We start from the raw sequence: 26,438 nt of genomic DNA on the forward strand, positions 1-26,438 counted from the left end.
ATGTCATTAACAGAAATGGATTATGTTCATGGTGATCTTATGGTTTCTATTCTTTCACCGCTGGAGGTTTTCAGGTTTGCTGATTTTAGATAATTATTAAAAAAATATTTTGTATGTTTTTATTCATAATTATTTAGTATTTTGCAATTATTTTTAGAATTTAAAAAAAAGGTCTGAAAAGTCGTGGTAGTTTTAAAAAATGAAAAGTGTTAATGGCCATGATGAAAATTAATTCTATATGCTTTGTGCAATATACTGAAAATATGTTTGAGGGTCATATAAAATTAAAACCTTATTCACATATCCTTACTGCACACAAGGCCCAAGCATGTCTACTCAGTCTCAGTTCTTATTGTATTCTGTACACTTGTAGTGTTTCTCTTCATACTTAAAATGGGTAAAAAAGTAGAGAATGTTGTATGTGAAGTAAGATCTGTGATCATTTCTTAATGCAAGAAAGTGTTACTGTGCAATATTCATCAATAAATCAAGAAGTTTGTAGAGATGAGATGGATGAACATTAGTACAGCAATGGCATCAAAATTTTTATTCAGATAGAGAACATGCATGATGATGAGCTAAATGGTCGCCACTATCTGTCATAGATGATTTGCTACATCATGTTAAGATAGTGTACCACACTTGATAAAATTAGTGAACATTTTTCAGAAAAAATTTGTGAAGAAAATGAGTTTGGGGAACAAAAAATATCATTACTGCATTGCCATTTTTTAATAATTTTACAAAGACTGGGATTAATTCCTAATACAAATTGTGACATGTGACAAAATCTGAGTTTTGTATGCTAACCAAAAAAAAACATCTTTCATCAAATGTCACAAACTCTCACTGCCATCCAAACTGAAAAATGTTAAACAGATATCTCTATCCAAAAGATTATGGCTACTGCCTTCTGGAACTGTGCAGGTTCACTGCTTATTGACTTGAGTAAATGGTGATCTATATTACAAATCATTAAAAACATTGTTGTGTTGGGCATTTAAAATCACAAAAAGGGGTCTGCTGTCTTGCAGCATTTTGCTCTTCCAAATCTGTGACATGCTGCTGAGAAAACAGCGTAAAATTTAACTGGGAAATTTTTATCATCCATCCTACAGCCCCAATGACCTCTATTGACTGCCATATGTTTACCAAACAAAAGACTTTTTGGGAGCTGCATTTTAAGAGCGATGAAACCTTGAAGAAAACAGTGACTACTAATCTCAATGGAATGGGAGAAAAGGAATGTATGGCAACGCAGAAACTCACAGGATGTAACAGCAAGTGCTTAAGTATACACATTATGTAGAAAGTAAATCTCAGGTAACGTTATGTTTTGTTCAAAAATCTTTATTTCTTATATCACAAAATTAGGAAACTACTTTTCTGGACTACCTTCTTATTTGAAAAATCGATAATTTATATTAATAAATCAACTATATGAATGGGTTGAACTGCCAAAAAAAAAAATACACTTTGGTTAAATCAAGTGACTTATGTTACGATAAGTTGATAAAAATCTGTTTTATGTTTTTTTTTCTTTTACAGAGGGTTTGTATGGAATATTTTTCATATGATGTATGAAGAATATGCTGTTAAAAATAGGCATAAAAGAAAAAATCTTTATAATCCACCTCCACCATCTTCATCATCAAGTAATAAAAAGAATAACTTTTTTTAGGTACTACTGGTGAGTCAGCTGATGAATTATAAACATAAAAATTCCTATTTATATCATTTAGCCTAAATATTTTGTTTAGTATTTAATCCATAAAGTTTTATGTGTTTTTTTATTGGACTTAACAATTTGTGTGTAAAGATGTCTCACTCTTATAAAAAAATTTTTCAATAGGTTTTACATTCAACATTTTTAAGCTGTTTGTTAAAATTGAGTGTGGGTGTGAGTGTGGGCGCGCGCGCATGATCTCTAGTAGTATATATATATTTCTAGTGATTTTGCCACTTAAAGTTAGGGAGAAACAGAGTATTATTAAAAAGAAATGATCAATCAATGTGATGTGTGATTTTAGTTATTAATATTTCAGATTGATACTGTGTTTCAGGCTTTATTAGTTAGTTTTATTCCTACCTTATGACAACTATTATAATTGTTTTTGAAAAAATGTTCTAAGTATTGAATTATTTACATTAATAAAAATAATTCTTTCTTGAAAATTAAAAATCATAAAAATACTCATATTTATATACTTCCTTTCTGTAAAAATTCTTTAGATCTGTATAGTTCAAATGTGAAAATTTAATTTGATTTCAAAGAAAAGCTTTCAAATGAATGGAAAACTGTACAATTCATCCTGTGTGCAAAGATAAGCGTAAGCTTCGTGTTTTCCTAAGAAAACACAAAATAAATGACCCAGTAACTTATTTCCTAAGAATGCTGGTCAGTGTAAACTCACTTTTTAATGCCTTCATGTCCTTCCAGACCCAGAGTCCCGATCAGGCATGGCATCTTCACATACTACAAATCATTCATCTCATCCTCTGAAGCAATACCTAACGGTGGTCCTGGAGGTAAAAAAAAATGTAAAAGTAAACCCACCAGGTTGGTCTAAGGGTGAACTCATTGCAAATCAACTGAGTTCTAAGTTTCAACTCCTAGTAAAGGTATTATAGATACTGTTGTTCTTTGGTGGCTGGAGTTCAATTAATCACACCTCTCAGGAATAGTTGACCTGATATTGTACAAGGCTACACTTCATTTACATTCATCCATATCATCCTCATTCATCCTCTGAAATAATACTTAACGGTGCTTCCAGAAGCTAAACAGAAAAAGAAAAAGATGTAAAAGTAAAGTTAACTTATTCATTAGGCAACATACTTAGGTATAAGAAGTTCTCTAGTGATATAACCACATTTGTGAAATAGTTTGGACTTTATTGAAATTTGAATAATTGGAAACAAAATAAGAAAGAATTTTCAAAATTGTTAAATTATGTTTACTTGGTGGGTGGTTTATGAATGATGTATCTTAAAAATTTTAATTTTGTTAAGATTATTAGTGTTGTCTATGATTATCTGATTCTAATTAATATTATTTTTTGAATTTAATATATATATATATATAAATATATAAATTAATGTACTGGTGGTCCATTTAAATTGAGACATATATGTCTAAAAAACTACACATTTTAAGAAAAAATATGTTTTCTATTAAATTTTTTCCATTTCAAGGGGGAAATACGTTCTCCGGCTATGTTGTCCTTGATAAGGTCAAATAAATGTCATTTCAAGGTCAACTTAATTTTTTTTATAGTAACCTATATTTTTTATTGCAGAATTGAATTCTTTGCAAAAAAAAATTAAAATTTCATTCAAATTTTTTTCATAAACTTTATAGCTTTATAGTTGTTCACCCTCAAAAATGCTGTAGGCCTATAAATTTACGTTTTAGTTTACTTAGTCTGGCCGACCTTCTTGGCATGAGTGGTAGCGTCTCGGCCTTTCATCCGGTGGTCCCGGGTTCGAATCCCGGTCAGGCATGGCACTTTCACACCTATAAAAATTGTCTGTCATTCATATCATCCTCTTAAGCAATATGTAATGGTGGTCCCGGAGTTAAAAAAAAAAAGTATGACCCATCTGACGAGTTATATCCAGTTGATGCAAATTTTAAATAAAATAAAATTAAATAATAATCAAAGGATTAACCTAAATAAAATCCATTTACGTTTTAATGCATTTTTTTAATCAGATACTGCATACCGGTATGGTACATAGCCTACATGTGTTGGACGGTTTGGCCCGTTAAGTTATGTCGTCTCTATGAAAGTATTTGGTTTACTGAATTAATGACACATTAAAATTTTTTAATGCTCCTTATTTAAAATAATTACAAAAACTTACTCTTCATAAATTACAGCAACAAATGTTTTAAGTGATGTTCTTCTACTTGTATGCAGTTTTTTTTATCAGGAGAGTTTCTCTCCTGAGAGTTTTCTTATATGTAGTTGGTACTTCTAGGTAAGCCTTTTCTTTATGGTTTAATGTTTTCTTTCTGGAGTTATGTCGGGGGAACGAGCAGGCCAATGAACTGGATCAGCTCGACCAATCCAACGGTCATTTTATTCGCGGTCCAAAATTACTCTGTTAATTGGATAATGTGCAGGACAGCCATCATGATGAAACCACATCGTTCTCCTCTTCTCCAAGAGTAGTTTATTAAGCAATAAAGGCAACTGATTTTCTAGAAAATCTGCGTATTTCCTCGTTAAAACTTCCATCGAAAAAATGCGGTCCGATTAATGTACAGCTTATGATTTCGCACCAAACATTGACAGTCCACGGACATTTATGTTCTACTTCCCTTAGCCACCGTGTACCTTGCACTGCTCAATAATGCATATTATATCTGTCTGTTTACTGCTCCATGATTAGTAAAACCAGATTCGTCGGAAAATAGAACATTAAGAGAAAAGTTTGATCCACCTATACTTTTTCCCAGCGTCCATCGACAAATGCTACTCTTTATTCAAAGTCGTTGCCGTACAATTCCTGATGCAGTGAAATATGTTACGGATGGAATTTCAGATTTTTTAATATTCTCAGAACACTTCGATATCCTGGAGTTTCTACTAGAACTACTAACATGAGGATCTGCAATGACTACCGCGCAGCCCCTGCTATATTTCATTATTTTCTGCTGTCAGTATTTTGACGGTTCCTATTTTTTAGTCTCCCACACTTCCAGCATTACTAAAATTGTTTACAGTTCTGTACACAGAAGCACGACTTGCTGCCGGGCAATCGTTCAACACACATAGAACAACATTTTGGTGGCATTCCCTGTAAAGCAAAATTACCTGTTTTTTTCTCCGATTGTAAACTGTTCCATAATTTCCTATTAATAAAAACTAATTTATATTAATAGTTAGCGAGTAACAAAGTAATACAAAAAATTAACATTGATAATACGTTCACTTCAGGCTATTTAAAAGTTCGTTGTTGTTTACACGCTCAACTTCTTTTTCTTCTTCATTATTGTTAGCACTTAATTTAAATATTTTATTTTATTTTTTTAAATTTTATCAGTTGGATATATAACTCGTCAGCTGTGCCAGATCTAATGAAACTAAAAACACCAATTTATAGGCCTACAGAATTTCTGAAAATGAATAACTAAAAAACTATCAATTAATCTTTTTTTGCAAGGAATTCGATTCTGCAATAAAAAATATACAATATAAAAAAATAATTTGACATTGAAATGACCTTATCAAGGACAATATAGGTTGTGAACGTATTTCCCCCTTGAAATGAAAAAAAACATTTTGAAATTAAATAGGAAACATTTTTTACTAAAATGTGTAGTTTTTAAGATATAAATATCTCAATTTAAATGTGCCACCTTGTTATATATGGAATTATTTTTCGTATTGCGACTTTAAAAGTCGCAATACGAAAAATAATAAAAATAATTTCTTTCATAGATGATTCTTGGTAAATAACAAAAACATTTTGAAAATTCATGGTGCGGCTAGGATTCAAGCAAGTACAGTAGTTGTTCCTAGGTTATTGTCATATTTTCTTCATTCTGTAAACTATTTTAATTTAATTATTATATTAACTCTTATTTTTCGGTCTTTTATGATCTTATAGTGAGGTATAGTTTGACCATCTCTAAAAGGTTTTGTATTGTGTTTTATCTTGTACCCCTGCTAATTCAGAAAAAATGCAGTTCTGCTTTTTATATTTGACAAGAACTTAATCTTTGTGTACCCAAACTTTATTATCAAGAGGAGAAATAACAGAAGTTGTGTAATTTTATAAGGAGTATTCCAAATGCAATCAGCAAAACATAGAATCTATTATATTTTCTTCTGCCAAATGGTATTGTACATGTACCATCAACTTTGTTATGCGCCTAATTTATTTTTTTTTGGAAAGCAGAACTACATAGCACTGCCCAAGACTCATTCATGATCACGTCGTTCAGAAAATAAACATAAGCAAAATCGACCCAGAAATTTAGAGAAAGGTGCAGAGTGAGTAGGATAATTCTAGCAGGCACTATTGAAATATAAAATGATGTAGGCAGTATTTTGCAACATAGGGAATTTTTCTCACAAAACTGAAGAGGTCCTAAACAAAGATGTAGTAGGATTCTCACAATGATGTTATTTGGCATGAAAATGCACAGTCCCACTTTACTTTGTATTAAAAATTAAGATAAGTAGTCAAGAGATTTTCAACTGTCCTCCTACAAGCCAGACTTATCACCAAGTAAGTACAGTTTCTCAAACTAGTGAAAAAACCATTAAAAACCCTATCCTGTGGATGAGGAGATAACTAGTCAGGTCCTCTAGCAGCAGAAGTATTGTGAATTTAGATATCTTTTCCCCAGGAAGTTGTCAATCTTCTATTAAGTGTTAACATCACTTAATAAATTTTGTTTATTTTCAGTAATTGTTCTTTGTTTGTCTTTAAATAGCTTTAGCTAGTTTTTCTGTTATTTGATATGTAAATATATTTAACACATAAATAACACATTACCAATGATTTTTACTATCTACATTCTAATTTCAGTAAAGGTGAGGACATGAGTATTCCCGATGACTTCACCCCCCAATTAACCCAAACAGAGATTATAATGAGTCTATGGTGGCGCCACTTGGTGGCAGGTGGTGTTGCAGGTGCTGTATCACGTTCGTGTACAGCACCTTTAGATAGAATAAAGATCTATTTTCAAGTAAGTTTTTTATTTATTTATATATTGTATATTTATTTAGTTAATCTATGCATTTTTTCACATTAAATCTTAATATGAAATGAAAATGCATCATCTTAATGCTATGACGCCTGACCTTAATATTTATCATAATAAGGCTTCAACTTTTATTGCGTTTCAGAATTGGAGTCTTATTTTTCAGAATTCCCTTTTAGTTTATGGTAAACAATCAAAATTTGGCATGTTTTCATCGAATCTTGATGAATTGACCGCTAAGGAAAATTACCCCTAACCGAAAAATTACATCCACAACAAAATGTGCATATGTACGTTAGCATGTAAATCGGCTTATATCTCTAAATCTACTCAACCAATTTTCACCAAACTTGTCTATAATATTTTTATAATAACAACATTGATGCTATTACATTTTCAAATCAAAAGGTCAGGATGTGGGTGTTCAGAGGTAAAAACAAAATCATCTCAAATTTTTTCATAATTAAGCTTATATATTTTTTTGATAATTTTGTATTATCAAAATGATATTTTGATAACACAAACAAACTTTTTGCTAAATTTCACCCCATCCCTAAAAATGGTTTTAGTTTTGAAAAGTTATAGAACGCGGTACAAGGGCTGATTTTTGTTGCATTTTTAAAAACAGTTTTGTGAACAGTTATAAAAAAAATAAAAACATCTTTTGTGTTTTTTTTTTATAATAGTATAAAAAACCCCCCCACTCCAAAAAATAGTAATTTCAAAACATTGTAGAAGGCAGTACAGTGGGTCTTTTTCATTGCAGTTTTTTCTAAAAGTATGTGGTAGGATCCACAAATTTGTTGGGGTCTTAACACAGTCATCCTCCCTTACACACCCCACATCCCACTTACTGGCCGGAGTACTGCTGTAGTTGTCTGATATGTTGTGACATCACAGGTGAGCAGTAGAATTAAATAAACGAATAATATTTAGTGTAAAAATTTTAAATGGCTGCTAGTACACTGCCACACTCGTTCAAATGAAATACGGTATGTGCACGTGCTTTAGTTAGAATCATTGAATTAAATAAACAAAAAATATTTATTTAAATAAAATGATAAATATTTTTAATTAAGGTTTTGTATGTGTGTGTTGTATGCATCAGCTGTGCATGAGAAAAAAGCCACGTGACGGAAGAGTCCTAAAACTGTTGTCAGCTTTTTTTTCATGTAGTACTATCTCCGTTACTTTTTAATCTTTACATGGAACTAGCAGTTAATGATGTTAAAGAACAATTTAGATTCGGAGTAACAGTACAAGGTGAAAAGATAAAGATGCTACAATTTGCTGATGATATAGTAATTCTAGCCAAGAGTAAAAAGGATTTAGAAGAAACAATGAATGGCATAGATGAAGTCCTATGCAAGAACTATCACATGAAAATAAACAAGAACAAAACAAAAGTAATGAAATGTAGTAGAAATAACAAAGATGGACCACTGAATGTGAAAATAGGAGGAGAAAAGATTATGGAGGTAGAAGAATTTTGTTATTTGGGAAGTAGAATTACTAAAGATGGACGAAGCAGGAGCGATATAAAATGCCGAGTAGCACAAGCTAAACGAGCCTTCAGTAAGAGATATAATTTGTTTACATCAAAAATTAATTTAAATGTCAGGAAAAGATTTTTGAAAGTGTATGTTTGGAGTGTCGCTTTATATGGAAGTGAAACTTGGACAATCGGAGTATCTGAGAAGAAAAGATTAGAAGCTTTTGAAATGTGGTGCTATAGGAGAATGTTAAAAATCAGATGGGTGGATAAAGTGACAAATGAAGAGGTATTGCGGCAAATAGGTGAAGAAAGAAGCATTTGGAAAAATATAGTTAAAAGAAGAGACAGACTTATAGGCCACATACTAAGGCATCCTGGAATAGTCGCTTTAATATTGGAGGGACAGGTAGAAGGAAAAAATTTTGTAGGCAGGCCACGTTTGGAATATGTAAAACAAATTGTTAGGGATGTAGGATGTAGGAATATACTGAAATGAAACGACTAGCACTAGATAGGGGATCTTGGAGAGCTGCATCAAACCAGTCAAATGACTGAAAACAAAAAAAAACTAAGAAATTGATTCTACAGACAGATATGTGCATGTTTATTTGCAGTTCACCAAATTATTTGGTTTCAAAAGGATTTAAGAATAGAAGAATTGATTGTAACTACCAAATTAATTTAAATAATTTATTGAAAATGATTTTTCCTTTAAATAATAAATTTGATTAAATTAACCTGTGTGTACATAAACCTGTTTTATAATTTACCTTTTAAAGAATTATTTAATTAAATTTTTGATTAAATTAATTTTTTGTTTTACTGAGTCTTCATACTAAGGTTCCACTGATTATAGTAATTATAATAATTCCACTGATTATCAAATCAATTATTAAATTCAATTTCAAATCTAAATAAAAACACAACACCCTATGTAAATGGATAAATAAAGTAGGCCCCCGAATTGAAAAAATCAAAAAATAAATACATAAATAAAATAGTTGCTGTAACATGATTGTAATTTTAAATTACTTTATTTGAATAAATTCTCATTTTTATATTTTATTACAACTGGAAGTTTATTGGAACTATTAAAATGAAAAGATGTAATTTTAAGATTATTTTTTATAATTAGGAAATGGATAGTATATGTGAAACAGATTACTAACTACCAAATTGTAATATCACTAAATGCAATATTCTATGAAGATAAATAGTATTACATTAATCAGGTTATGGGATGTGATCAAAATATTTCAGTTGTAGTTTCAAGTTACAGCTAGGTTTTTATATCTAATTTTATTCCTCTACAAAATAAACATTTTAAAAATAGATTTATTTTGATATAGTTAAATTTTATGAATTTATAATTTGTACAAGCATTTAAAATATTTGTCTGGTTTTAAAAAACTATTGACTGATTTTTTTGTGAATGTGTATTATTCAACACTTAAGTATGCTTGATCTGTAATTTAGTGTGATTAAGAAGTTGTTTTCCTTGTATTTAGGTTCATGGAAGAAACCATAAAAGTACATTAAGTATTTTTAAAGAAATGATAAAAGAAGGTGGCATCAAAAGTCTTTGGCGTGGCAATGGCATCAACATCCTTAAAATAACTCCTGAAATGGCAATTAAATTTATGACATATGAGGAAGCTAAACTACATATTAGCAACATAAATAATACTGAACCTAATATGAGTGAAAGATTTATCGCTGGTTCTTTTGCTGGAGCAGTTAGTCAAACCATAATCTATCCACTAGAAGTAAGTTTAGTTATTATAACTGAATTTATTTTAAAACTTATTGTTGGTTGTGTGAAAGACCTAGTAAGGAAAGAATGGTGGGCTCAACCCTTTATGGGGATTACTTTTTGGAGAATATGAGTTTTCACTCAAAAAATAAATCATACTGAGACATAATATTATTAAATTCTTATATTTGTTGTTCACATTACTTATTATAAATAAGGTTAATTTATTTATTGGATTGATGTGGGGGGTACCAATTAGTACTAACTGGTGGTATGTTCTACTCTGTAAAATTATATTGAAGCGTGCAGCTAAGCATTACATTATTGCAAAAAATAATCAATAAAACAGTATGTAAAATAAAATAACTACAGATTTAAAAACAGTAAGTAAGAAATACTTTTCATTCTTTTTAAATTTTTGTTATGAAATTAAGTCCAGGAAGCTAAGATGTCTTGAATGCAAATGTGTAATGACCTGTTAGTGTAACGTTTCTTGAATTTTTGCATGAAAATACTTTATCAAAATGAAATCAAGCAATATGTCACGTGAATGTATAGAGGCATTTCTAAAATAGTGGGCTGGATATATTTTTTAGACTCTATATACTTCCACTTTACTGGATATACTTTATTTTCAATGGCTGGATATACTTGTAAAACTAAACAAAAAAATATCCTTAGGAAAAATGGCAATTTCTCCTTTGTTCTCCATCTGTCTGCCATTTTGTTATTTTTATATAAAAATTTATATCCCAAGTTCGGATAAAGGAATCACAATAATATTTGGTAAGCATCGTGGTAATAAAGTTTTAAAATTAGCAAAAAATGAGAACTTAAATAGCTTTGCAAATTGCAAAATGGTGGCCATGTTTATTTTTCAATTCATTTTATCTCCATAAATACTAGTTTTATCAAAATGTATATTAAGCCTTTTATTTTGATCATGATAAAATGTTATTTTCTAAAATCGGTTAACAAATAGCAGAGTTATGGCAGAAAATTGATGTAATTTGATCTGTTTTCATGTTCAATTTACATTCAATTCCATTAAATATTAATTGTTTTTATTTATTGTTAATTCTTGTAATGTAAATTAGTATCAAATTAAGTATTAATTTTCCAATGGCCTAGCCATCTTTCATGTAAAGTTTCATGCAAGAAATCTGATACCAACTCTTGAAATATGCTGGAGCTCCATTATGGTGAAACCACATATTTCCTCTTAATTCTTGAGGTAGGTCTTCCAACAAATGTAGATGATTTTCAGTCAAATGAGTAAGATTAATTTTCTCCATTTAAACAATTTGGTAGAATGACAGGACTCAATAGTCATTAAAAATACCTGCCCGTATGTTCATGGAAAATCTTTGTTGATGGCTACTTTGGAAGTTACCAAGAGGATTCTCGTCACTCCAGATATGCTGGTTGTGATAGTTTTCAACACCATTCCTGTTGAAAGAGGCTTCATCTATGAGCAGAATCCTTGCTGAAAATATAGGGTCTTCAATTAATGTTCTTCGTCACTAATTATAGAAAGCTAATCTGTGAGAAAATCATCAGCAGTCAACCCCTGTATGCGTTGCAAGTGTTAAGGGTAAAGAAATTACTGTTTAAAATACACCACAAAGTCACATAAACCACACCTTCTTGTATTGACAGAGAATGTGTACTTTTATCAAGGGATTCTTACACATGATTTAGAACACTTTCTTGTAATTTAATAGTCCTAGTACTCCTTTTTCTACCATGGTCATGAATCCCTGATTTAAATGAACCTGTTTTCTTAAGACATATTTGTGAAGTCTTTCAAAAGTTTTTTCATTTGGCACATTAGGAAACCTGTTTTCATACATATTTTGGCTTCTGCCCTGTTGCAGTTTGCTGAACTATAGATTAAATGCATGTCATACATTTCTGCAAAAGAATATTCAAACTCTGATGATGATAAAACAACAAAACCTGAAAAAATAAACCAATGACACTGAATGTTAAACACTCACAAGTAAAGAATGAGTTTAAATTACTTTAAAATCATACGGTTTTATTTTTAAATAATGTGCAATGCATTTTTCATTAACATGATCAACAGTAACAGTCGCTGTGTAAAATTATTCAAAAATGATAAATTAATATCAATTGTTTTTATTATTTAATCTTAAATTTTATTGTGAAAAATTATTAATTAATTTGATATTAATTTAGGTACTAGAATAAACAAATGGAGGATATGAAAACACACAAAAAATTACATCAATTTACTGCCATAACTCAGCTATTTGTTAACAGATTTAAAAAAATTAAATATCAATTTTTTAAAAATAATATCTTAAAATTTTAACAAATAACATACATTTTGATAAAACTTATATTTCTGGAGATAACGGATTGAAAAATAAACATGGCCGCTATTTTGTAATTGGCAAATATATTTAAGTCCTGCTTTTTTGCGAATTTTAATACTTTATTACCAAGACACTTACTAAATATTATTGTGATTCCTCTATCCGAACTTGAGATATAAATTTTTATATAAAAATAACAAAATTGCAGACTGGTGGAGAACGAAGGAATTGCCATTTTTCCTAAGGATTTTTTTGTTTATCTTTACAAGTAGAATCCAAAAAAGTATATCCAGTCCACAATTTTAGAAATATGTGTTTATACAGTGATTCCAAATTTTCTCGGCAATATCTCTGGAGATGATTCTATAGCATTGATTCTTAAACTTTTTCGCCCACTGCCCACATTAAGAATCAATCTTCTAGTGCCCCCCAAAATTTCCAAACTTAAAAATAATAATTGCAATTGCTGTTTTTAAGATGCACTCTCAAAAAAAGCAATTGCAATTTTTGTTTTTAAATGTGGCATATCCTCTTTCTGAGTTGAAACTTACATTTTAAACAAGAGCAATTAAAATGCATGTTTAATCATATTTGAAAGTATTTTTATTAAAATTGCTTTCTGTTTTATTAAAATTGGCCCTTTCTCTTTAAAGTGGAATATTTCAGTTTAGAAAAATCATAGGGAGACGATTTTAATGCAGTTTACTGAAAAATTTCATTTTCCTCGATCAAACACGAAGGAAAACATCTCACTGCTGTTTTTTGAAATCTGAGGTATAGTGTCAAAAAGTAGAGTATTCAAGTTTTAATTTTTTTTATTCTTCTCTTTAAGCTTGTTGGTTGCAAAGTTAAAGTATATTTATTTCTAAATATCAGGAAAATATATTTTTGCCTTTTTTTTTAATCAGCCATCGCCTTCCTAGACCACCTGAACACCCCCAATTTTCTGTGAGCCTCCAGCGCTAGCAAGAGGGTGTTATTACTTATTTTGAGGTAATGTTCTATAGCCAAAAATAAGAAAAAGGTTCATACAAACATAAGTCAGAAAACTGTTCGTTGAGAGTTTTGACTCGCAAAACATTTAGCCCTGTTTTCTGCTCCCCTGAAATAAACCGTATTAAAATACAAGTCGAGGAGTAAATTTAGTGCTTTCTTATGGTCTTTAATGTAATGAATTGAAAAGTGGTTCCAGACCTCACTAAAGTTTTAAGAAAACCTAGGTAAAACACAGGTTTTTTCAGAAAATACACTTTTAGGTTTGGAGTAAAAAAACTTTATTTACCAATAAACAAGCAAAAATGTCTAGTTAACTTTAAAACATAATTCTGAGAAAAAACTGATGAAAATAACATCTATTAAAATTAAACACAAATTTGAATTAAACATTAATTAGAAACTACACACACAAAACTGATCGGAAAAAAGATTTTAAACAAGAACAATTTACTTAAAATGCTAAAAATTATAAATATAAATTTGAATGACATCCCCCTATAACATTAATTTTTTTTATTTTTTCATGGGTTGGCATAACAGCTGCACATAACAGAAAGACAATCGTATTATTCTTTCTGAACCTAATAAGCATTTTTTTTAAAAACAAAAAATGGTAATTATTGAAAATAATTTTAAAAGAAATACACTATTTATAAAACAATATTTGAGCTGTGTATATTCAATAATTTTCGCTAGTAAAACGGAATACACTAAATTGAAATGTACGTTACTTTCGAATTATTTAAAAAAAATATAACAGCTGGTCAACAATGAAACTTGTGTAGATCAAGCTTCTTGCTGACGAAAAATGTGAACCTCCCCAACCGATCAATTTGTCATCGTGCTGGAAGTATACTTTGCTTTTCAGCGCTAGAGGAGCAGCTGCGGCAATTCTTGAAGAAGCGCAAGTAGCCCTCAGCATTTAAGCAGCCAGGTAATAATATGAACGGTCCAAACGGCTGATTGCGAAGAAGGCCGCAACATACATTGACACTAAAACGGTCTTGAAAATTACCTTACAGTTTCATGACGATTTACTTATACCCATGTATGCTCGTTGCGTAATTTGCCTCGTCGGTAAACAAAACATACTTGTAAAGTAGTCGATTTGTATTCCACCAGTTGCATAACTCCTAGCGAAGCAGACCGTTTCCTGGGTGCTGATATTGAACCGGCTGTTTATAATAAAACTTGTTTTGTTTAAGCTTCCTTAAAACCATCGAATGCGAAACTCCCATCCGCTTGGACGTTGTGTACTGACGCCTGAACTTGTTGAACTGCATCGATAATAATTTCATCTATAACAGCTCGTGTTGGACAGATCGTTCGTAGCTGGTACGAATACTAAGTAGTAAACCTGTTTCCTTAAAATTGGGTAAGTCGTGCTAGTTGTTTTGGGATCTAGAATCCTTCAATTCAGAAAACGTATTTTGTAATCTACTGCAGTATTTTATTATTACAAAACATCCAAAATTAATACCATATCAGCATATTCTTCTGTTGCAAAAAAGTAAGGAATTATTTTAATGGCAAACCAGTCACGTTAAAACTAAAATTCAAAGAAAACCTTCGCTAACGACAGCACATATCACAGTAATATACATTACAGAATGATTTAAAAACTAATAATATTTTGCATTATTGATCAGCTGTTATTTTATTGCCAACTTTGAAGTAATAATTTTTCAAATAATTTGTTTTTGTCATTAATAAAAAAAAAATATTATGTAAGTAATTTTTATTTATTTATTTATTCTTATTTTGCAATTATAAAATATAATTTTATATATTTTTTAAGAGTAAATTTTGTTTTTAAAACTTTTTCACATCACCAAAATGAATTTGGTTTTTGTTTACATTAAATAGGAACCTAACGATTCTAACAAATGTAGTAATGTACTGTTTCTAAATATAATTCGAATTTTTATTCTGAATAACTCTACTGTTTTATTCATTTGATCTTAAGCCATTTTGTTAAGAATTAAATTCTCTAGAAATTTTGTTTAAAATTCTTGTTTATTTATCTATCTAACAAAGTTATTGTACGTCAACATAAAAAACAGGTTTTTTACCCCAATTTATTGATTTTCACCCCAAAATTTTCGAAACCTACTGCAGATAGGTTCTGGGCCATATTTTATTAGATTTTCAGGTTAGAACCACATTAAATCACTTTATTCTGCAGCTTAATTAATAACCTAAAAATTTCAGTACAACTTCATTTCACCGGGGTGGCTTAAATCCGAGCAAAATCTTTCACTAGCCGTAACTCGCAAGCGTAGCATTTTAGGACATATGTTCATATGTACTTTTTTCATTATTTTTATGAGTAGAATAGAAATCATATTTGCTTAAATCACTAGCAAAATGTTTTGTGAAAGTTTTTCATTTTTTATAAAATTATATATTATTTTAATTTTGTCTTGATAATAGATATAACTCCAAGAAAGTCGAAAATTGCTTTTTTTTTTGAACGTGTTTTTTTTCTGTAGGTGTTTTTTTCCCAATATAACATGAAAAAATAGCTTCTGAATTTAGTGTTTGACTAGGGACAATGAATGCTGTTTTAAAGTGCTCCATCAGTTATTAGTGAAAAAAACTTGGTCCTAAATTATCAGCTGTGGACTTTGTTAGATGCAGTCTTCTTGCAGCTGGACAACAGCCAGCTAAAAAACTACTTTCAACGCCAGCAATGTTTGAAAAAATCTCTTGTGGGCCAAATTACATGCTAATTGGACCAAAGAAGAAAAATGTTTTTTTTTTTTGTGAGGAGTCACATTTTTATGTTCAAGGATTCCATACATTACAAAAAAGCATCAGATGAAAACACATTACTGGCTTATATCCAGCAATCAGTTAAATATCCCCAGAATAAAATGTTTTGGGTTTGTTTCATATTTGAAGGCCCTTTTTCATTATTTCAGGTAGATAGTATGTTGAAAAATGATGGATATATCAAAATATTGAAGGAAAGGTTTATGACTCAACTTCAAAAAATTTACCCCACAAGTGTGTTCCAACAAGATTTGGCCATATTCCAAAAAAGTGGAAAAAGTTTTTGAAGAATGAAACATAAACTGCTGCCATGGCTAGGCAACTCCCCATACTTAAATCCGAATGAAAATCTTTGAACAGTAGTCAAAAAATGCCTCTCAAAACTGAATTGTACCTCAAACATTGACCTCATTAAAGCATATCTGAATGGTTTTCCCCCATATCTGTAAGATTTCATGATGAAATGAAAAAATGTGTAGTACCATTTGTTCAGTCAATGCCAAATTGTGCATGTGATGTTGAGTAAAGGAAGACATATTAACTGATATTCCACAAATTGTACAGGTATGATTTTTTTTTCTAAATAAAATTACTTCTTATTAAATAACATCTGTATTTGGAATAATTTGCTCATTACCTTATTGACTTAAAGTAACATTTCCATATCCTTGTCAAGGATATCGAAATTATATCAATATTATTTTGTATTGTCATTAGATAACTCTGTAATAGTCAAATTCTAAAATAAAAGGTGTTAAGACTAATGGTATAGTCAACTATTATTATAGTCTTACAATTATTTAAGAAATTAAATGTTATTAATTGTGGACAGTCATTTGTATGTTTCTGACCTTGCAGTTTTGTTAAATAGTGCCAGGATACCAAAACTCAAAAGAATTTTACCATTTTAGCCCAAATTATAATTATAATCTAAGAAAAACTCTTTTTTTTTAAATTATAAAGCATTACTAATACCCCTAACTATCTACATTAAGAAAGTAATTTTTAAGGAAGCTAAGTGTTGTTGCAGTGTTATGTTTTTATTTATTTCTTTGAAAAATGAATATAAAAACTTTTTTTCTTAAACTGAGCTGTTGGTTGTAGTGCTGCTTGTTTTCTGAATTCTGAATTTTCTGACTAATTTTCAAATTGACTAGATTTTTTACAGATTAAAAAAAAGTTTTTTTGTTATCCATAATATATACATAATATATAGATAATACATAATATCCATATGGTTTTATGTGGGAAAAATAAATATTTATTTTTTTATAAATCATGAACAAATGAGCTGATGTACAATTATAGCCTTTATTTTTTTTCCCAATTGTGACCCAGACAGTTTGGAGGCATTGTCATTAACTGAACTCTGATCCTGCAGCATTTTAGAAAAATCTCTATGGTCTGCTGTTGTTAATAGGCTTATCTACTGGTCTTATTTGAAAATAATAAAGACACTGTTTTATATTATACTGTGTTACTGGAATTTTTCTGTTAACACTCCTCTGTACATTATGTTTAAAAATACATAAAATTTTATTAAATATTAATATAAAACATTACCATTAATGCAGTTTCTTAGAGAAATATATCATAAGTGTGATATTTTTGGGAAATTTTAAGCTACTTCTGTAGATAGCCAGAAATTTTTATAAGTAATAAATGATTAAAAATAATTAAAATGAAATAAGTTACAAAACAAGAAAATATTGATAATTACATTATAATTTAGTGTATAGCATTCTTTTACTACTGAATCCCTAAGCTTTTAACAAATAATGTGTGAATGGATGCCATTTTATGTATTAAATGGGATTCACACAAAAATTTGGCATAATATACTGTTTACATTTACATTAAATGCTGTTAAATTGCACTATATACAATGTAACATTTTAATGCATCATTGTATATACATGCATTAAATAAAATAAAATATCAATTAAATAAAATTATTTCATTTGTGGGATTGAAGAATTACTTTTTAAAAACAAATTTTTTTCGAAATTACACAAAAAAGCTTTTTTGTGTATGTAATAAAAAGGATAATTTTTTAGATAGTTCAAATTTTGACCAGTATTTTATATTCAATTACAATTTAAAATAGTAGCTGTAAAATAATTTTTACACTAAAACAGCTTGGAAGAGCTGTTCCAAATCTATTTGTGGATTTGGAATTGTTTTTAAAGTAATACTAATACTTCTTTTTTTTAATGTAGGTGCTTTTTTAATTATTCAAACCCCATTAAAGTCAATGACTATTTTAAATATTATGAACTAAGTAAATCTGATAACTAATCAAATTTATTTTTTAATTTTTAATTAGGTATTGAAAACTCGATTAGCTATGGGTAAAACCAATGAATTCCGAGGAATAATTGATGCCACAAGAATACTTTACATAAATGAAGGTATGATGTGTTTTTACCGAGGATATGTTCCAAACTTGCTTGGTATTATACCATATGCAGGACTAGATCTCACTATATATGAGGTAATTTTTTAAGTCCTTTCAATCTCTGTTACTTTTGACTAGAGCACTTCTCGCATAACAACATTGAGTCATGTTGTTTTTCTACACTTAAGGGATAGATTAATTATAAAAGATACTGTCAAGTAACAGATTTATACAAGTTTTATAAATTGTTTTGTATAGATTGTTCAGTGTGATGCAAATGTATCAATTGTTACTTTGAGTACCTCTAAACATTTATTTATTTTGCATATATTCTGAATTCAAAAAAGCATGTTATCAATTGATTTTACATCTCTTGCACAATGAATGAATTGCCATGGAAGTTGTTAGCATTGGGCAGTTGCCAAAAAAGTTGTCAGGACTCTGTTATTGCATGGATTCCTTTAGTCATTTGGTGAACTGTCAATATATACCCCCTTAAAGATTGCATTGCATATTTAAACTAATACATAACATATTATATCACCTGTGGTCAAAATTAAGACTATAAATTTCTTGAATATGTGACATTTTTCATTCTTCCTCAGTTACAACTAATTTATGCATGCACACACACAGAGAGAGCTAGCAAGCAAGTGTTTTTATCCAAAATGTTCTGAAATCATGGTAAGAAAGGAATTTTTAAAATACTGTAGCTTGTTTATGGTTCAACAAGGACATTGAGAGATAGTGCATTTAAAATTTTACTACTATACACTTTACTACAGATAAAGAAAACTAATACTGAATTAATGGTAAGATAAACAGTCGAAAAATCAATAATTTACTTAAAGCAAGAATTATTCACATTTAATGTTTACATAAAAAACTACCTTATAGTTTATAAATGAATGTCAGTTTGCTCTGAATGTTCTGGTGATTGCATTTATCACAGACCATACTCACATTTATCAAACACTGTACTAAACTTGAAACTATCTCTCCACTGATCCCCAGCATATTTATAATTCCAGGCCTAGGGCCTAACAATAGTACCAGTATCCAGCCCCTCCCTTTTGTTTGGTCAAGCATTATAATTTCTATTCTTCATACTTTCTATACTTTTCTATGTATAAATCCTCTTCGAAAGATTTTGTCGTTCCTTCTAGATTTTTCTCTTTGTTATTTCTGGAAGATTCTCTACCCATTAACAATATGCCTGACTGTCCAGGCAATTTATCTACTATTAAAAGGATAGGATAACTTTACTATAGGTTACTTATAGGTATACTATCAGGTTACTTTACTTTACTTTACTTTAACGTATAGGTTACTTTTATCAGCATGTTGCAATGTTTTCTGATTTTCAGTGTTAAATTTTTATACCAATTTTGGTTAATCCATTTCTTTACAACACCCATATTAATCACACAGTAACAGTTGTTTTCTGTAACCACACTTTATAAAATCCTGTTCAAGTTTTTCTGAAAATTTATATAAAAATTATATTGTCAATAGTCCAGTCTGTGATGCAGCATTTTGTTAGATAAGGCTTTCAGACAACAGTGACTTTGATTGTTCATTGACCAGAAAAAAGGTGAAACAAGAGTACAACTTGAGATATGGTGCCAAGTGGAGGGAGGGCTTCTTTCAAGTGAACTGCTACTATCTGGGAATCTGGCAGAAGTGTAATCATTATTTCATGTAAACATGTCTGGTTGTGAATGCCCTAATTACATGAAATTTTAAAATGATTGACCTTAATTTTGTTTGTTTTGTAAGATGAATTAAAAATGTATTGTGAATTGTTTTAGTTCTGAAATTATTTTTATATTTAAAAATTCAATGAAAGCAATACATTTTATCACGAGTCCAAATCTGAACAGGACAAGTGTAGTTGTAAGACGTTTCTAAAAACGATTTTGCGGAAAAATAATGTTACTAACATTTAATGCCTGTTATACTATAAAATATGCAAGTACAGGAATGTTTGTTCAGATTCATTAAACATATGATCCATTCTGATTAGGCATGGTTAGTAACATTTTATGTTGACCGCTGCTTGGCAGAATAGCTAGTTGACTACTGTAACAGAATTTTGAAGCTAGCATCATGCAATAGAAGTTCTCAGTTCTAGATAGTTGCCATACAGAATTTTTCCTTTGTTAATACATGGATTCTTGATGGCATCTGGGTAATGTTCCAATAATACCCCTCAAATAATTACTGTGACGATATCCTGTAAGGAAAGACATCTGTTTTGTTGCATCCCAGTTGCCACACTACTCTCTTTGTTCCTAGCCCTGATGGGCTACACCATATTCTCCTTAATTTTGTACATTATGATTGGATCAGATATTTAAGCTAGCACATGATTGATATATTTTAATTAATGCAGCCAAAATTGGCAAACATTTTAAATTCTTATTTAAATATTTTAAAGTCTCCTAGACTTTTTTGGGATTTTTTAAACCCTTTACAATCTTACTTCAGCTATTCAAACCTTAATAATATTTATTTGCTTCTGTTTTTCTAATTTGCTACAACTCTTTTTTGTTTGTTTCTAAATATTATTTAGAAAATATATGGTAATTGTGTCTAATTTAGTTATCAGATTCTGAAAAATATGAGAGATGGTTCTTAATCAGTGCTATTGGTCAGGTATTTCAAGCTTATGAAAGAGGTTTAGTCATATATAATTATGACCATATCATTCCGTAACGTCTGAAACTACTCAAGGAGTAGCATCCTTTAAAATTAAATGATATGAAACAAGAACAAAAGTGACATTAACTAAATCTACATTTAATAAATTATTTATCATACATTGGTTTAGTTAACACTGATTTACAACTTATGGTTGTCATTTATTAATGGCTGATGATTAACATGATCAGTCTATAACCATAGATCAATCATAGGTTAGTAGACTAGTTTATTATTTATTAAATTATATTGTTTTTTTTTATAGACATTAAAAAAGTGTTATCTAGATACATATGGTGAAGGAACTCCAAGCACTGGGCTTCTACTTGGCTGTGGGGCTGCATCTAGCACCTGTGCTCAAGTTTTTTGCTACCCCTTGGCCTTGGTGCGAACTAGAATGCAAGCACAAAAAGGTAACCAAAATAGTATATAAGTAAAAATAAATAACTAAAAATAAGTGAAAAAATAATATTTTGATGAAAAAACTTATTGGTAAGCTGTGTACACACCGATTCATAAACCCCACCCATACTCAATGCCTCAGATTGTGTGAAGTAAATTAATTTTAAGCTTTTTGATGTTTTATATAAATTGTATTTATTTTTACAGTATGCCCAGCATGTTATTATGCCTAATTTATTATTAAAAATTGTAGAATGCCAAAATGAATTACTTTTAAGACAAACTGAAACATTTTTATAAGTTTCAATTAGCAACATAAATACCATAGTTCTTCAAATTTAAGACAACCCCTAGATTCAGTTGATAGTTTCTGGAAAAAATTAAAATATCCAATAGAAATATTAAAATACTGTAATTTATTTATTATAAATTATGGTAAGTCATATAAATATTTTGTATATATCAGTATTTTTCATTCAGTTCACCTTCATTTAAAAAATGAATATATATTCATTTTTTAAATAGCTACACTATTTAACTTTATAACTTTATTTATTTAACAATTTATTAAATAATCCCAATATTTAGTAAAATACCTAAATTGAAAGCACTTAACAATATATTTTGTATTATAGTACCTCAAATGTAATGTAGTTAGTTATGTACATATTTAGCTTAATTAAAATACTTGTAATAGTAATAAAAGTACAGTACTTTATCATTAATCATATTAATTTTTCGTGACTAAACAGTATGTCTTGTTAGCTTTCTATGTTGTTGTCCAAGTTGTCTTCATCAGTTTCATCTGAGTCTGATTCATTTGCATCACTATGGGCCCAAAGTACATCATCTTCAGAACCATCCAATGCATTCGACAAGCAGCATTTCAAGAATGACTTTAACTGCGAGGGTTGTTTGAAAAGTTTTGAGCCTAACATAGAAAGACATATTTTTTCTGTCAAATATAGTTTTATTTTTCAACAAAGTCTCGTTTCAAGTTGACATACTTTTTCCGGCGATTTTCTAACCTCTTCAACCCTTCAAAATAATAGCTGGTATCTTTCTCTGCAAAATAGGCGTAAGTTTCTTTCCTCCTAGCGAAACTTTAAGAAAAGTCACTTGGGCCCAGATCTGGTAAATATGGTGAGTGATCAACTAATTCAAAGTGCAGTTCATGAATTTTAGCCATGGAAATCATCGTCGAAGTGTGAGCAAGCACATTGTCCTGATGAAAAGCACTTTCTTCTTCTTCAAATTTGGTTTGTTTTTTTGCAATTTCTGTTTCAGCTTGTCAAGTAATGATGCGTAATACTGTTCCATTATTTTTTTACCTTTTTGAAGATAATCAATAAACAAAATTTCATTACTATCCCAAAGAACAGTCGCCTTCGCCTTCCTGGTCGATGGAACCCTCTTCGCCTTTTTCGGAGCAGGTTGACCCTTTGCAGTCCACTGTTTTGACTGTTGTTTCACCTCAGGAATATAGTAGTGGATCCACGTTTTATCTACAGTTATGAATTGCCGCAAAAATCTGACTCATTTTGCTTAAATTGCTCTAGCAGGGCCTTAGAAATGTTCATTCGAATGCGGTTTTGGTCCAAAGTGAGCAAACATGACACCCAACATGCGAATAGCTTGCACATATCCAATTCTTCAGTTCATATATGACAAACACATTCTTTCGATATGCTCATAGCTTTTGCTATCTCTTTAACCTTAATTTGTTGGTCGTCCAGTTCCATTCGGTGAACTTTTTTGATGATATTTATGGTGGTTGCAGTTTTTGGTGCCCCAAACGAGTGTTTGGGGCACCAGCTTGGTTGATGATGAGTATCATCAATCATAACATTATGGTATCAATCATGAGTATCATCATACCAAGCTGGTATGAATATGTTCAAATTCAGCTGCCCATCTTTTCATGGTGGCAAATGATGGGACAGAGTCCCCGTAAACAGCGTTTTAATTTGAGTAGGCATATTGCCTTTTAAATGAAAGTATTTAATCAGGGCATGATATTCATTTTTTCCATTTTCATATTAACACTAACAATGGCTTTCTCAAACAACTGAACGTCCAAAATAACTGAAATTTTAGTGAGCACCTTTCAATGCACATGCGAATACATTCCCTAACTTTTGTTGAAAAATGCTGCCATCTTCATGTTGAGACTCAAAACGTTTCAGATAACCCTCATATTTCACATGGCCAATCATTCCAAGCTTTCGAAAATCATTCTACAGTCGTAGCTGCTGACACTAGTTTAATGTTGCCAATGTAAGGGGATGGTAGTTTTTAGTCAACCAGTGATTGTATTGTGCATGAATACAATATTTTAAAGATTTATTAACCTCGACATCCCCAGTGGTTGTCATTGACTTGTTGTACGTACAGAAATTACAACTAAATCGCATTTTCTATTTATCAGTCTTGTTTTAATGTTGTCAAACAAATGACCATGAGAAGCATCCAACACTAACATACTATTTTGTTTCAGTAGTACAACCGGTCTACCTTCCCATGCACATCCTAACCAATCTTGCATTAGATCGCTCATCATCCAGGCGTTCTGTTGATCTCGAACAATTATACAATCACAGAACCTTTCTTTTGATACAATTTTCCTGTTCAGAATTACAAATGGCGGTAATTTATTTCCACAATAGCACTTAATATAACAGTAACTCTTACTTTCTCATATCCAGTTGTTTTTACCATTACTTGTTTTTGTTTGTTCCATTTCACTTACGGTATAATTTTGTGGCATATCAAAGAACACAGCAACTTCATCAGCATTACCTATTTGACCAAGACAGTATAGTTTTCTTAATTGTAGATCGATTACGTAACATTGATATTGCACTAATTTATGCTCATAATATGATTGCAACTTCTGGCAAATGAAGGTTCTGCAACGCAATGACAGACACTGCCTTTTCATGAATTTCTCACACCATCAACGGCTAACTTTAAATTCATGACCACTCCTGGCAATTTCCCTGGCTTTTAACATCACTCCATCTCTTGTCACTTGAAGTTAATGAACTCACACCTTTTGTGTGGAGTTCATTAAAATTGGGCAAAACAGCAGCATTGATTTCCAGATATTTTACTTATTTTGGTCCCGAAAAAATTTCTTCGTTAGTTTACAGTCAAATAATCTTTGTTTCATACTGCACCACCGACGCACATTTTTTCGTTTATCAAGAACTGTTTACCAGTGGCACGATTTCCGCTCTGTTCAGCACGATAATATAAACCTTGCGTTTAGAGTCTGCGTCGTATGTGAAATGCTTTTCCATGATGATGAAATAGTTAGAAAAACACAACAAATAGGTAGAACGGAACGGTTATGAAAAAACAAACTGATTTACAGTATTATACCATACGCTTGTTCAACATCGAATGGGGAGGTTAGACAGAAAACGTGAAAGAGCATTTGTCATGCATAGAGCACATGCACAAATTCCAGAACGATGACTAAATTATGATGTCAAAGGTTGAGATTTAAAGGTCTTTGAGATGAGCTATCTTTCTAGAAATTTGTGTACTTCTATACACGATGACAAATGTTCTTTCACATTTCCTGTCTGGTCTCCAGTCGATGTTGAACAGGCGCACGGATTCAAAAACTTTAGCTTTACACATTTTTTTTTATGAACTTATGCATTTGTCAAATGGCATTGGGACCTCCCATTTGAAGATGCATCTGACATTTTGATCCTTTAATCTGCAAAAAATGTGCGTAGAAGCAAATACGGTATTATGAATTAACTGATTACGTACAGCTAGGATTGGAATGGGATCCTACTGAATTATTAATTTTCCCAGATAAATAATTAACAGAAATAACACCTTTACAGAATGGTATCATCTTAGCCTTTTATCTAAAATATTCAGGACTGAAATACTGATCAGGTTTGATATTTTTCATATACCAAATTCCCATTCATCTATCAGAAGCTTTTTTGAGGTCTTCTGGTGAAATTTTATACACATTATGTTTAAAAGATCATTGATCTTTTTTTTTGTAAACTCACCACTTAGTCTGATACAAATATTTTAAACTTTGAATATGTAATTTATGCAGTATATGAGTATGCTTTCAAATTGGGTAAACCAAATTTTAAACAAATTAACTATTTGTTGTATTATCTTGTCTATTATAAGCAGTTAAATCTCAGAAACTGAAACACAATTATGCTTAAGTTTCCTTTTTAATTACCTTGAAGCTTCAGTACTTCTAAAACTAGTTATATTCTACACTTTTAAAACCAGTATAATTATTAACCATAATCTGATCAGTTTTTTGGCTGTGTAAACTTAAAAAAAAAAAGTAATATTTAGTGTAGAAATGCTGTGTTTATTTTTTCAGTAGTAGTTTGTGGACAGAAAATGAAAACTAAATATTACATATAAAGTATGTATTTGAATTAAGTAGTTCATGGAGCATTTTTTATGATTAGTAATTTTGTAAAAACATTTAGCAATTTCCTTGCTTTTTTATTAACATAAATTTTTAACTTTTTTTAGTGTCAGGAGGAAGCCAGACCAGCATGATGACAATGATCAGACATATAATTGTACATGATGGATTTGCTGGATTATATACTGGATTAACACTGAACTTAATTAAAGTAATACCAGCTGTCAGCATCAGTTATGCCATCTACGAACACTGCATAAAAGCCTTAGGTGTACAAATGACTTGATTCATTGATTCAACTAATCAAATGCTTAATAATAGTGCGGAAGTAAGGGGCACTGCGTCACTAGTACCTCCTGTTAGCTGCTAGGAGCGCTAGTGTCACAGCCCTGCCATCTTGGAAATTTCCTTTTCCCTCAGCGTT

At 30.3% G+C, this 26,438-nt stretch overlaps 1 protein-coding gene across 1 annotated transcript; it reads left to right on the forward strand.

Moving 5' to 3' along the window:
- On the forward strand, positions 1-26,438 carry LOC142329228 (calcium-binding mitochondrial carrier protein SCaMC-2-A-like). Its single transcript, XM_075373635.1, has 8 exons — positions 1-74; positions 1,549-1,655; positions 5,620-5,623; positions 6,547-6,709; positions 9,728-9,985; positions 18,412-18,579; positions 21,452-21,599; positions 26,131-26,438. Exons 1-8 carry the CDS (start codon positions 1-3, stop codon positions 26,298-26,300), a joined length of 1,092 nt encoding a protein of 363 aa, XP_075229750.1. The 3' UTR covers positions 26,301-26,438.

Source organism: Lycorma delicatula, chromosome 8 (assembly GCF_047948215.1).
Source record: "Lycorma delicatula isolate Av1 chromosome 8, ASM4794821v1, whole genome shotgun sequence".
In the NCBI taxonomy this organism is placed as follows: domain Eukaryota; kingdom Metazoa; phylum Arthropoda; class Insecta; order Hemiptera; family Fulgoridae; genus Lycorma; species Lycorma delicatula.

Bases quoted from the DNA above. Each gene is read 5' to 3' on its own strand.
- LOC142329228 (XM_075373635.1), top strand. From the start codon at position 1: ATGTCATTAACAGAAATGGATTATGTTCATGGTGATCTTATGGTTTCT. The intron at 6,710-9,727 runs GTAAGTTTTTTA...CCTTGTATTTAG, and splicing joins GAATAAAGATCTATTTTCAA to GTTCATGGAAGAAACCATAA. The intron at 21,600-26,130 runs GTAACCAAAATA...TAGTGTCAGGAG, and splicing joins TAGAATGCAAGCACAAAAAG to GAAGCCAGACCAGCATGATG.